This window comes from Rhinoderma darwinii, chromosome 3, assembly GCF_050947455.1.
Source record: "Rhinoderma darwinii isolate aRhiDar2 chromosome 3, aRhiDar2.hap1, whole genome shotgun sequence".
Taxonomy (NCBI): Eukaryota; Metazoa; Chordata; class Amphibia; order Anura; family Rhinodermatidae; genus Rhinoderma; species Rhinoderma darwinii.
This window is the reverse complement of record NC_134689.1, coordinates 8165375-8180414: the sequence shown is the minus strand read 5'-3', so window position 1 is coordinate 8180414 and position 15040 is coordinate 8165375. Positions and strand designations below refer to the sequence as shown.

General features: G+C 40.7%; 1 protein-coding gene across 1 annotated transcript in view; it reads left to right on the top strand.

Moving 5' to 3' along the window:
* LARGE1 (LARGE xylosyl- and glucuronyltransferase 1) overlaps positions 1–15040 on the top strand; it is a 394217-nt gene that overhangs the window by 373972 nt on the left and 5205 nt on the right. Inside the window, exons 10-14 of the mRNA XM_075855826.1 lie at positions 3939–4094; positions 6978–7141; positions 7470–7748; positions 10945–11091; positions 14443–14638. Coding sequence (XP_075711941.1) covers positions 3939–4094; positions 6978–7141; positions 7470–7748; positions 10945–11091; positions 14443–14638 — 942 coding nt within the window. The remainder of the gene's footprint in view (positions 1–3938; positions 4095–6977; positions 7142–7469; positions 7749–10944; positions 11092–14442; positions 14639–15040) is intronic.

Sequence of the window (15040 nt, the reverse complement as noted above, 5' to 3'; positions counted from 1 at the left end):
CATAATACTACCATACAGTGCTCACATAATACTACCATACACTGCCTACATAATACTGCCATACAGTGCCTACATAATACTACCATACAGTGCCTACATAATACTACCATACAATGCCTACATAATACTGCCATACAGTGCCCACATAATACTGCCATACACTGCCCACATAATACTACCATACAGTGCCCACATAATACTACCATACAGTGCCTACATAATACTGCCATACAGTGCCCACATAATACTGCCATACACTGCCTACATAATGCTACCATACAGTGCCCACATAATACTACCGTACAGTGCCTACATAATACTACCATACAGTACCCACATAATACTACCATACAGTGCCCACATAATACTACGGTACAGTGCCCACATAATACTACCATACAGCGCCCACATACTACCATTCAGCGCCCACATAATACTGCCATACAGTTCTCACATAATACCATACAGTGCCCCATAATACTACCATACAGCGCCCACATAATACTACCATACAGCGACAACATAATACCATACAGTACCCACATAATGCTACCATACACTGCCTACATAATACTGCCATACAGTGCCTACATAATACTGCCATACAGTGCCTACATAATATTGCCATACAATGTCTACATAATACTGCCATACAGTGCCTACATAATACTGCCATACAGTGCCTACATAATACTGCCATACAGTGTCTACATAATACTGCCATACAGTGCCTACATAATACTGCCATACAGTGCCTACATTATACTACCATACACTGCCTACATAATACTAGCATACAGTGCTCACATAATACTACCATACAGTGCCTACAAAATACTACCATACACTGCCTACATAATACTACCATACAGTGCCTACATAATACTACCATACAGTGCTCACATAATACTACCATACACTGCCTACATAATACTGCCATACAGTGCCTACATAATACTACCATACAGTGCCTACATAATACTACCATACAGTGCCTACATAATACTACCATACAATGCCTACATAATACTGCCATACAGTGCCCACATAATACTGCCATACACTGCCCACATAATACTACCATACAGTGCCCACATAATACTACCGTACAGTGCCTACATAATACTGCCATACAGTGCCTACATAATACTGCCATACACTACCTACATAATACTGCCATACAGTGCTCATATAATACTGCCATACAGTGCCTACATAATACTGCCATACAGTGCCTACATAATACTGCCATACTGTGCCTACATAATACTGCCATACAGTGCCTACATAACACTGCCATACAGTGCCTACATAATACTACCATACAGTGCCTACATAATACTGCCATACAGTGCCTACATAATACTGCCATACAGTGCCTACATAACACTGCCATACAGTGCCTACATAATACTGCCATACAGTGCCCACATAATACTGCCATACAGTGCCTACATAATTCTGCCATACAGTGCCCACAATACTGCATACAGTGCCCACATAATGCTGCCATACAGTGCCTACATAATACTGTCATACAGTGCCCACATAATACTGCCATACAGTGCCTACATAATACTGCCATACAATGCCCACATAATAGTGCCATACAGTGCCCACATAATACTACCATACAGTGCCCACATAATACTGCCATACAGTGCCTACATAATACTGCCATACAGTGCCCACATAATACTGCCATACAGTGCCCACATAATACTGCCATACAGTGCCCACATAATACTGCTATACAGTGCCCACATAATACTGCAATACAGTGCCCACATAATACTGCCATACAGTGCCTACATAATACTGCCATACAGTGCCCACAATACTGCCATACAGTGCCCACATAATACTGCCATACAGTGCCTACATAATACTGCCATACAGTGCCCACATAATACTGCCATACAGTGCCCACATAATACTGCCATACAGTGCCCACATAATACTGCCATATAGTGCCTACATAATACTGCCATACAGTGCTCACATAATACTGCCATACAGTGCCCCCATAATACTGCCATATAGTGCCTACATAATACTGCCATACAGTGCCCCCATAATACTGCCATACAGTGCTCACATAATACTGCCATACAGTGCCCCCATAATACTGCCATATAGTGCCTACATAATACTGCCATACAGTGCCCCCATAATACTGCCATACAGTGCCCACATAATACTGCCGTACAGTGCTCACATAATACTGCCATACAGTGCCCACATAATACTTCCATACAGTGCCCACATAATGCTACCATACAGTGCCCACATAATACTGCCATACAGTGTTTAAACAATAGAACGGCTGACAGTTTATCAATTTGAGACGACCTGCCAGGGAGAAAGAACAACATTAGGTGTAGATTGGGCATTGGAGGAGCAATTGCCACTTCTGCCCATTCATTATTCTGCCCTAGTAACAAGTCACAGGGGCAGATTGTAGTGGTGACGGTCCAGGGGGATTCTGTGTTATACATTTCTTATACACGCATTACACCTGAGGTCTGTCCTGTCATTTATATAATGGAACACAATGGAAATGTCAGTTTTTCTTACCTGCAGCGCCACCAAGTGTTCAGACATGTTACTGCATATTGTTTGTCCTCTGAATTTTGTGAATCAACAAACCTCCCTAATAGAGATGAGGAAGCGGCTGCAACCCGAAGGCTGGGGGTCAGATCTGCATTCAAACAGAATGATGCCCCCTCTGCCATGTCTATAGGGGGTACTCGCACTGTACTCAGGGGGAGCAGTGGATGATCATAGTTTGGGGTTAATCTGAAGATGGACGACCCCTTTAAGCGATTCACGGACGTATTCTGTGGAGTACCCCTTTAAGAAGAAGACTGCGCCACTGTTAAGTGCTCTGGCAGCTATAATGTGACAGGCGGAGGTCGCAGGATGAGTTACGCTGCTGCCTCAGCACGGATCCTCGGCGGTCTGCGGATCTCGCGCCTCCTCGCACAGCATTATTTTAATGGCGGCAGAAGTCCTGAGCTGGAAACGTTCCCAAGTGCTGTAGGTAATTGATCGCAGCCCCCCGGCTCCCCTCCTCCTCTTCTCTCACGTTATTAATTCTACTAAGCCACTTCTGTCTGTTTCTGGGAAAGCTGGGTGATGATAACCAATATGGCTGCCATTAGAGTTGTCACCCAGCTTTCCCAGATTCTGAGCTGCAGATCTACCCAGTTGTCCGCACTCACCTGTATTAATGCAGAACTAGCCAACCGATGCGGGGGCTTTAAAAAAGACCCGGTTGACGGTCACCCAGCTTTCCTGGAAACAGATAAAACCAAGAAACTGCTGAACGAAACCGGCCGCTACAGCTCTGACATTGCTCAGGACCCTCTGTGTGGAGCTATTGTCTCTGGAGCAGCCAGATAGGGTCACGTTATACTCATTAGGAGGCGGCATTGCTGTCAGTCAGCACAGATGTTATAATAATGATTGCGGAATGCGGTATTATATCACTGATACACGGGTACGGTGCATAGTGCGCTGCAGCACAGAGTATTTCAGGAGACAAGTAGCGGGAGGCAGTAACCTGCACAATTCTCTTACTGGACACAGAGCTGCATGACAAGCGTGTGAAAAGTTTGATAGAGAATTGGGTAGCGGAACGAGCAGGGTACCCATCAGCAGCACAGAGTATTTCAGGAGAGGATTGTACTGGCGACAGTGACCTGTCCACTCTTGATGCTGTTAGTGAGGACAGAGCCGTGACGGGGTCATGAGGTGTGGAGGGGAATGTGGAAAAGTGAGGGTTTTACATGGTGGAAGCAGCAGGGTCCCAAGCATCACAGAGTATTTCAGGAGAGGAGCGTGCTGATCTTGTGGGAGGTCCCGGACAGGCAGTCACATAGTAGAAGGAGCGCGGTTCCCTGTCAGTATTATTATTTTTCTCTTTTATTTTTCAGGTCATTCACTGGAATTCTCCCAAAAAACTGCGAGTCAAAAACAAACACGTAGAATTCTTCCGGAATCTGTACCTGACGTTCCTGGAGTACGACGGGAACCTCCTGCGCCGCGAGCTGTTCGGATGCCCCAGCGAGACGGACGTCAACAGCGAAAACGTGAGTAAAAGGAGTAAAGAGATTTATTATACAATAAAAGTTCTGCGACTTTCTAATATACTGCTCTGCTTGCTGTCAATGAATCTGAACATTCATGTTTAGGCTGAAAACGCGTCCTGACCTGATACTTCTAACAGCTGAGAGTTTGTTACAATTGTGCCCAGTCCAGACAATTCTCTGTGAGCCAAACAGCCTGATACATTTTACCTGTACTGATACATTGTAACAAACTATCAGCACAGGAGAGAGACTTGTGCTGCTGATATGTTTATCTCAGAAGATTATCTAAACTGCATACAAATGTAACAAACCCTCAGCATTGAAAAAAAAAAAAATAGGTCTGTATGGGTGTTCAACCACTGGATGTAACCAAGAATGGTCTTATTCACTGACAACAAGCAGAGCTCTTGAAAATGGCGGTAGTGGAAAAATTGGAACACAAAGTATATTAGAAAGAGTCTCATAACATTTTATTTCGAATTGTTCTGGACGCCTAACAACCAGTTTGGCAGGACTGCAGTGCCTACAGATGGCGCCACCCGGCTTTCCACAGACCCTGAACGGCATCTGTCCTCGGGGTCGCTCTTTGTTTCGGGCCTCATGGGCATCTCACCTGTTATATTCATTTCTCTTTAATTACATTAATTATTTCATTACCTGACCGTGGCAGTGATGGGCACGTTCTCTCCCTGCCCCTCGTTGCCCTGGAGATGCCATCCAACCAACCTCTGCCTTAACAATTCTGCGTCCTGACCAGCGTCAATGTTTTTAATTTTTATTACACAAAGATTAAGCCAAGTCTGCACAATGCCATCTGTTGGCACTGCCCCCTGTGCCCCCTCCCCCCGGCATCACCAAAATGCATATTCATGACTTCTCGTACATTGAGCTTCCTCTCGCTGGCGACACGGGGCAACGCACACAATGCACAGCTGATATCACTCATCAGACCCCTTGACTGCCTGGCATCCCGGAGCATCCTTCACTGCCAGTGCCGTCCTTCTACATTGACTGAGTATCACCGCCTGGCAGTAACTGGGCTGAATAATGGCAGTGTAGCAGAGCTGAGTTTGTCAGATGTAGCGGTGTTGCATTTATTATTGAACGTTTTGCAGCCGTATTGTTCGTATATCACGTTTGCCTGCAGTCCCATGTAAATTCACAGGTAACACTTTGTGCTGTCACGATGAGTTCTGTCAAATGCAAACCTCAGCTCTGCTACATCTGACAAACCTAATTCATCTGCACGTGATTAACTCATCTCAACTACTGAGCTTAGCACTGCTGCACCGGACAAACTCAGTTTTCCCGCCTCTGACGAATTCAGCTCAACTTCATCTGACAATTCTAACACCGCTACACCTGAAAAATTAAATGACATTTGACAAATTCAGCACAGCTATATGTGACCCAGTCAACCCAGCTACATCTAACAAACACAACTCAACTACATCCGACAAACTGAGCTCAGGTACATCAGAAAACCTCAGCTATATTTTGAGAAACTTAGTTGTGTTACATCTGACAAACTCTGCTCAACTACATCGGGCAAACTCGGCGCTGCTACATCTGACAGCCAGCTCGCCTAGATCCATTATATAAAAGCTCTAGTACAAGATAGAAATACGGAAGAGAAATACAATTCTAAACTTACTGACCATCTCCATTTCGGTCTGGAGGGTCACAAAGGGCGGGACTTATTTTGAGGGTGGAGCTTAATCTTGCTTGGTCTCCGTTACTGTCAGAGCATTGGAAGAAGACTCCTGCAGCAGAAACCTCCCTCCCAAACAGGAGCAAATCGGCCAAACCTATTGTTGACAATCACGTTCTACCTCTGGAGTTGGGGGGGAATAAAGTGAATACCCTCTCGAAATATTTAGAAGATTTGATGTATAGATGTCATTGTTTGAAATGTTTAGGATGTGCCTCTCGCCAAACCCCACCCAGAAATGCTCTGGATTCTGGTGAGATTGTAACATTACACAGAACAAGCAGAGCTGCAGTGTAAAGCATAGTGGACAGAGTAGAGGTGGATTTCAGCCTACCTCAACCTCCTATAGACAATGCAGCTAAACTGAAGTCACTGATCCTAGATTAGATGGGACTTTCCCTGTAGTGAATGGCCAAGACTGAGGGGTTCCCCCGAGCAATAACGGAGGGGGGGGGGACGCTGCTGGGGGGTCCGTGTTACCAGCAACAAGATCTACCCCACCCGAAGAGGACAACCCCCCCAAAAAAACTAACTAGCAGTTAGAGATGAAACTAAATCTCAGAAGATCTCCCCTGCAGCCCCTGGTGGCCGTCAGTGGTACTGCATGTTTTTGAAGTTCTGGCAGTGAAGTTGAGACGTGTTTGTTGTTTCTGACCCTTCCATGTAGGTTAATTATTGCTGTGATGAAAGGCGCCTCTTCACTATAATCTGCTGCTATAATCCCTTATAATTTGGCTGTTCACCCGTCGCCTCTATGAATTTCTGTCATTTTCAGCAGCCACTTGCACATAAATAAAACATCAAAGAATCTTTCCTCTTGTCGGCTGGAAATATCACTAATTACTGAGGGATCTTTCCTTAAAGAGTAAAAATTGCAAAAAAAAATAAATTACAAAATTTCCTCGAATTGTCCCTTTGTGATTTTTGTATGGGAGGAGACCAATATGGCCGCCATTAAAGCTTCCACCGGGACTCCCAAATTCCTGGTGACATTACATTTCTAGGCCTTTGTTTGTTGGGCTCCGTGGCCATCTGAAAGTCATATTAGTTGTCACCCAGCTTTGGCAAAAAAATGATAAAAACTTTTTTTTTTTTTTTTTTTAAAGAGACATGTCCCTTTTTTTTTTTTATTACTAGAAAACTCAGTCTGTCTTGTCTGTCTCTATTAACAGCTCCAGAAGCAGCTGTCAGAACTGGACGAGGACGATATGTGTTACGAGTTTAGACGGGAGAGATTCACCGTCCACCGCACTCACCTATACTTCCTGCACTACGAATATGAGCCAGCGGCCGACGACAACGATGTCACTCTGGTGGCGCAGCTGTCTATGGACAGGTAGGTGGCAGGAAGGGGCCCAGCACTCAACTGCTTTCCATGATACTGGAAATCCGCTACCATCAGCCACCACTAGGAGGAGCTAGTGCATACAGATTTATACATCTCCCGGAGTAACTGTAAAAATCCATATGTAGTAAGCTCCCCCTAGTGGTGGCTGCAGGCAGTCAAAATTATATTATTTAGTCAAAAAGCCAAAGCGCCCCCTATACAGATTACGAAATTAATATTACCATTTACTGACAGCAAGCAGTTTTATACAATGTTCTATTACCAAAGTAAATACATGGATAGGGTGTAATAATTCCTCTCTGTTCTCCTCTTCTAGGCTCCAGATGCTTGAAGCCATCTGCAAACACTGGGAGGGCCCCATCAGCCTGGCCCTATACCTGTCAGACGCGGAGGCCCAGCAGTTCTTGCGTTATGCACAGGGCTCCGAGGTGCTGCTCAACCGCCGCAACGTGGGCTACCACATCGTCTACAAAGAGGGACAGTTCTACCCGGTCAACCTGCTGAGGAACGTGGCCATGAAACACGTCAGCACCCCATACATGTTCCTCTCCGATATAGACTTCCTGCCCATGTATGGACTCTATGAGAGCCTCAGGTAATAAGAGAGACCAGGGTGACCCATATATAAAACTCACCTATATCCCTAGGGAGCAGTATTATAGTAGTTATATTCTTGTATATAGGGGGCAGTATTATAGTAGTTATATTCTTGTATATAGGGGCAGTATTATAGTAGTTATATTCTTGTATATAGGGGGCAGTATTATAATAGTTATATTCTTGTATATAGGGGGCAGTATTATAGTAGTTATATTCTTGTATATAGGGGCAGTATTATAGTAGTTATATTCTTGTATATAGGGGGCAGTATTATAGTAGTTATATTCTTGTATATAGGGGCAGTATTATAGTAGTTATATTCTTATATATAGGGGGCAGTATTATAGTAGTTATATTCTTGTATATAGGGGCAGTATTATAGTAGTTACATTCTTGTGCATAGGGGGCAGTATTATAGTAGTTATATTCTTGTATATAGGAGCAGTATTATAGTAGTTATATTCTTGTATATAGGGGGCAGTATTATAGTAGTTATATTCTTGTATATAGGGGCAGTATTATAGTAGTTATATTCTTGTATATAGGGGGCAGTATTATAGTAGTTATATTCTTGTATATAGGGAGCAGTATTATAGTAGTTATATTCTTGTATATAGGGGGCAGTATTATAGTAGTTATATTCTTGTATATAGGGGCAGTATTATAGTAGTTATATTCTTGTCTATAGGGGCAGTATTATAGTAGTAATATTCTTGTATATAGGGGCAGTATTATAGTAGTTATATTCTTGTCTATAGGGGCAGTATTATAGTAGTTATATTCTTGTATATAGGGGGCAGTATTATAGTAGTTATATTCTTGTATATAGGGAGCAGTATTATAGTAGTTATATTCTTGTATATAGGGGGCAGTATTATAGGAGTTATATTCTTGTATATAGGGGGCAGTATTATAGTAGTTATATTCTTGTACATAGGAGCAGTATTATAGTAGTTATATTCTTGTATATAGGGCGCAGTATTACAGTAGTTATATTCTTGTATATAGGGGGCAGTATTATAGTAGTTATATTCTTGTACATAGGAGCAGTATTATAGTAGTTATATTCTTGTATATAGGGGGCAGTATTATAGTAGTTATATTCTTGTATATAAGGGGCAGTATTATAGAAGTTATATTCTTGTCTATAGGGGCAGTATTATAGTAGTTATATTCTTGTATATAGGGGCAGTATTATAGTAGTTATATTCTTGTATATAGGGGCAGTATTATAGTAGTTATATTCTTGTATATAGTGGCAGTATTATAGTAGTTATATTCTTATATATAGGAGCAGTATTATAGTAGATATATTCTTGTATATAGGAGCAGTATTATAGTAGTTATATTCTTGTATATAGGGGCAGTATTATAGTAGTTATATTGTTGTATATAGGAGGCAGTATTATAGTAGTTATATTCTTGTATATAGGAGCAGTATTATAGTAGTTATATTCTTGTATATAGGGGTCAGTATTATAGTAGTTATATTCTTGTATATAGGGGCAGTATTATAGTAGTTATATTGTTGTATATAGGAGCAGTATTATAGTAGTTATATTCTTGTATATAGGAGCAGTATTATAGTAATTATATTCTTGTATATAGGGAGCAGTATTATAGTAGTTATATTCTTGTATATAGGAGGCAGTATTATAGTAGTTATATTTTTGTATATAGGGTGCAGTATTATAGTAGTTATATTTTTGTATATAGGGGACAGTATTATAGTAGTTATATTCTTGTATATAGGAGCAGTATTATAGTAGTTATATTCTTCTATATAGGGGGCAGTATTATAGTAGTTATATTCTTGTATATAGGGGCAGTATTATAGTAGTTATATTCTTGTATATAGGGGCAGTATTATAGTAGTTATATTCTTGTATATAGGAGCAGTATTATAGTAGATATATTCTTGTATATAGGTGCAGTATTATAGTGGTTATATTCTTGTATATAGGAGGCAGTATTATAGTAGTTATATTCTTGTATATAGGAGCAGTATTATAGTAGTTATATTCTTCTATATAGGGGGCAGTATTATAGTAGTTATATTCTTGTATATAGGTGCAGTATTATAGTGGTTATATTCTTGTATATAGGAGGCAGTATTATAGTAGTTATATTCTTGTATATAGGGGCAGTATTATAGTAGTTATATTCTTGTATATAGGAGCAGTATTATAGTAGTTATATTCTTGTATATAGGAGCAGTATTATAGTAGTTATATTCTTGTATATAGGGGGCAGTATTATAGTAGTTATATTCTTGTATATAGGAGCTGTATTATAGTAGTTATATTCTTGTATATAGGAGCAGTATTATAGTAGTTATATTCTTGTATATAGGGGGCAGTATTATAGTAGTTATATTCTTGTATATAGGGGGCAGTATTATAGTAGTTATATTCTTGTATATAGGGGGCATTATTATAGTAGTTATATTCTTGTATATGGGGCAGTATTATAGTAGTTATATTCTTGTATATAGGGGCAGTATTATAGTAGTTATATTCTTGTATATAGGGGCAGTATTATAGTAGTTATATTCTTGTATATAGGGCAGTATTATAGTAGTTATATTCTTGTATATAGGGGGCAGTATTATAGTAGTTATATTCTTGTATATAGGAGGCAGTATTATAGTAGTTATATTCTTGTATATAGGAGGCAGTATTATAGTAGTTATATTCTTGTATATAGGGAGCAGTATTATAGTAGTTATATTCTTGTATATAGGGGGCAGTATTATAGTAGTTATATTCTTCTATATAGGGGGCAGTATTATAGTAGTTATATTCTTGTATATAGGAGGCAGTATTATAGTAGTTATATTCTTGTATATAGGAGGCAGTATTATAGTAGTTATATTCTTGTATATAGGGGCAGTATTATAGTAGTTCTATTCTTGTATATAGGGGCAGTATTATAGTAGTTATATTCTTGTATATAGGAGCAGTATTATAGTAGTTATAGTCTCTCAGATTTAAACAGTTCACTACTATCCGTATACATCTATATGTTCTTAGCTCCCCCTAGTGGTTGTTGTAAGAGGCTGGAATTATATAAATTATTCTGAGTTCTCAGGGGGTCCAGTTTTGGACTTTTCTATGGGTTCCCTATGATTTCTTTGTAGGCCACTTGTCTCTACAATATACACTGAGCCTCTTCTCTTCTCCTCAACACAGGAAGTCGGTCTTACAGCTGGACATGAGTAACACCAAGAAGGCTTTGATCATCCCGGCTTTTGAGACCCTTCGATATCGTCTATCCTTCCCAAAATCAAAAGCCGAGTTGCTGTCCATGTTGGATATGGGCACGTTATTCACCTTCAGGTGGGTATGAGCTTCTGACAACCCTCACCCACTTTCCTAAAATTAGGATATTTCCATTGTTTGGAAGTATATCATTAAAATCCTATGCAAATAATATATATAAATTATAACTTGATGTGCAGTACCTAACTTAAACCTGTAGATGTCACTATTGCTGAGAGGCTTCTGCTAGCATTACAAACTTAAGGAACAGTGACACCTAAAGGCACTAAATAGGTACTACACAAGATATAACTAAATGTAAATATTAAATATGTTTCTTTCATAGTTTTATGCCGCTGAATTCTTATGATACACATACATGTAATTCTGAGTAACTTTCCAAACACTTTACTTAGCTTATCTCTGCTGTGCTTGATGTACATCGTATACTCTAGTCACATCCAGAGCTGCATTCAGAATTTCATTGCCTAACACTTTAAAATAAAGCAACACTATTTTGACAGACACCCGAAATAGTTCAATGCATTGCATTGTTGGAGATACATGGCCGGTTGGAAACTCTACATGTCCCACAATGCAACACAGCAGTGTATGTTCTGTACAGACACTGAAGGGGTTGGAAGTGATTTGGGAGGTATCATGGGGAGCGGGGAGAAGATTTTGAATGCAGCTTTGGATGTAAGTGGAGCAAAAGACAAAATTGATCTCAGTATCTGTATTGTTAAATTCAGGATTGAACTTTGCAGTAGTCTTACAACAAGACTGAATATTTCCAGGCAAGAAAGCTTCTTCAGAGCCTCAGATTAATTGCGCTAAAACGTAATAAGAATCTTTGAGTGACAGGATTAAAATATGTCAGCCTTAGGAAAACCACCGGGACTCACGATACTCGCAGCAGATGCTGTCATTTATTCCTGGCTCCGGATAAATTATTCCCAGTCTTTGCTTCCAAAAATCTTCCCCTCCCAGTGCTGGAGCCCAAAAGGAACAAACTGATATGTTTAATGTCACAGATCTTGATCCCTCCTGATGTTATGGGGCCTCAGTGTGTCCAGTGGAGGCCTCGTCTGGCCGGGACGCAGCTGGCGAGCCACCGGTGGTCTGTAATTAACAGAGGTCTGTACACATCGCAGCGGGAGGAGGTGACAACCGCGTTACAATTCTACCTCCTCAGACCTTGATGTACAGCCAGGAAAGAGCTCAGCAAGAGTTTATCAATGTCTGAGAATCAAAACCTTACTGCTAATATTCAACAGCTGGAGAACCGTAAGATATCAGTGCAGTACTAGAATTATATTCTCTTAAAGGGGACATAAACCACCAATTTAAAGGGATTTTCTGGGATTTTATATGAGTGATTGGTAGAGGTCCTGAATCACAGCCTGTATTATACTCCAGAGCTGCACTCACTATTCTGCTGGTGGGGTCACTGTGTACATACATTACATTACTTATCCTGTACTGATCCTGAGTTACATCCTGTATTATACTCCAGAGCTGCACTCACTATTCTGCTGGTGGAGTCACTGTGTACATACATTACATTACTTATCCTGTACTGATCCTGAGTTACATCCTGTATTATACTCCAGAGCTGCACTCACTATTCTGCTGGTGGAGTTACTGTGTACATACATTACTTATCCTGTACTGATCCTGAGTTACATCCTGTATTATACTCCAGAGCTGCACTCACTATTCTGCTGGTGGAGTCACTGTGTACATACATTACATTACTGATCCTGAGTTACATCCTCTATTATACTCCAGAGCTGCACTCACTATTCTGCTGGTGGAGTCACTGTGTATATACATTACATTACTTATCCTGTACTGATCCTGAGTTACATCCTGTATTATACTCCAGAGCTGCACTCACTATTCTGCTGGTGGAGTCACTGTGTATATACATTACATTGCTTATCCTGTACTGATCCTGAGTTACATCCTGTATTATACTCCAGAGCTGCACTCACTATTCTGCTGGTGGAGTCACTGAGTACATACATTACATTACTTATCCTGTAATGATCCTGAGTTACATCCTGTATTATACTGCAGAGCTGCACTCACTATTCTGCTGGTGGAGTCACTGTGTACATATATTACATTACTTATCCTGTACTGATCCTGAATTACATCCTGTATTATACTCCAGAGCTGCACTCACTATTCTGCTGGTGGAGTCACTGTGTACATACATTACATTACTTATCCTGTACTGATCCTGAGTTATATCCTGTATTATACTCCAGAGCTGCACTCACTATTCTGCTGGTGGAGTCACTGTGTACATATATTACATTACTTATCCTTTACTGATCCTGAGTTACATCCTGTATTATACTCCAGAGCTGCACTCACTATTCTGCTGGTGGAGTCACTGTGTACATACATTACATTACTTATCCTGTACTGATCCTGAGTTATATCCTGTATTATACTCCAGAGCTGCACTCACTATTCTGCTGGTGGAGTCACTGTGTATATACATTACATTACTTATCCTGTACTGATCCTGAGTTACATTCTGTATTATACTCCAGAGCTGCACTCACTATTCTGCTGGTGGAGTCACTGTGTACATACATTACATTACTTATCCTGTATTATACTCCAGTGCTGCACTCACTATTCTGCTGGTGGAGTCACTGTGTACATACATTACATCACTTATCCTGTACTGATCCTGAGTTATATCCTGTATTATACTCCAGAGCTGCACTCACTATTCTGCTGGTGGAGTCACTGTGTACATACATTACATTACTTATCCTGCACTGATCCTGAGTTACATCCTGTATTATACTCCAGAGCTGCACTCACTATTCTGCTGCTGGAGTCACTGTGTACATACATTACATTACTTATCCTGTACTGATCCTGAGTTATATCCTGTATTATACTCCAGAGCTGCACTCACTATTCTGCTGGTGGAGTCACTGTGTATATACATTACATTACTTATCCTGTACTGATCCTGAGTTACATTCTGTATTATACTCCAGAGCTGCACTCACTATTCTGCAGGATTTGGAGCTAAAACCTCCCAGCATTTCCTGCTTGTTCAGAGTCTGCACAGATTTTGTTCTGGTCATTTGGATTCTTTGAAGTGTCATCTTTATACATGACAGAGTACAATCATCTGATGTATTATAAGAGCCCAACTAGTCTGTTAGGGTTGTGTCTGAGTTCAAGCCTGCTGACTGTTTCCAATAACCAAAGGGCAACTTAACAGCGTGTTGTCTGTGTGCTACCATTGCACACACTGTAGTTGTTTAGCTCTATTTGAGATTGTCCAGGTCATGAACGTGCATTATTAGATGTTTTTCGTATTGTCTTATGTGAGTTGCTCTCATTTCCTAAAACTTCTAGCTGTTGTGTTGAAATTGGATCTTTATCCGATAGGTACCACGTCTGGACAAAAGGGCACGCTCCCACCAACTTTGCCAAATGGAGGACGGCGACGACTCCTTACCGTGTGGAATGGGAGGCAGATTTCGAACCCTATGTGGTGGTCAGGCGGAACTGCCCGGAGTACGACCGGCGATTTGTTGGGTTTGGGTGGAACAAAGTGGCTCACATCATGGAGTTGGATGCACAGGTAAAACATTGTTGTTAAATGACAATTATCTGGAATTAAAGGGCAACTCCTCCCAAAACCAAAAAAACTTACGGCACTGCGAATGTGGAAAATTATGATAAAGCTCCAAAGTATCAATTATGTCTGCTTAGATCTAATAAAGTGAATGTTCCCTTTAAATCTAAGATAGATCCAAACCTTCTGTTCTGATTCATTTCTTAATATATCTTTATAGCGGTCAGAGCTCCATTTTCCTAATACAGAGCTCCAAATCCTCTGCATAGACATAGAATTACATGATAAAATTCTAGCTGCCTACAGTCACCACTAGGGGGAGCTTATGATCCTCCTGCCTATTGTTTATACATAAAACTCAATAATAAAACTATATACAATAAGCTCTTGAACTCCCCCTGGTGGTGC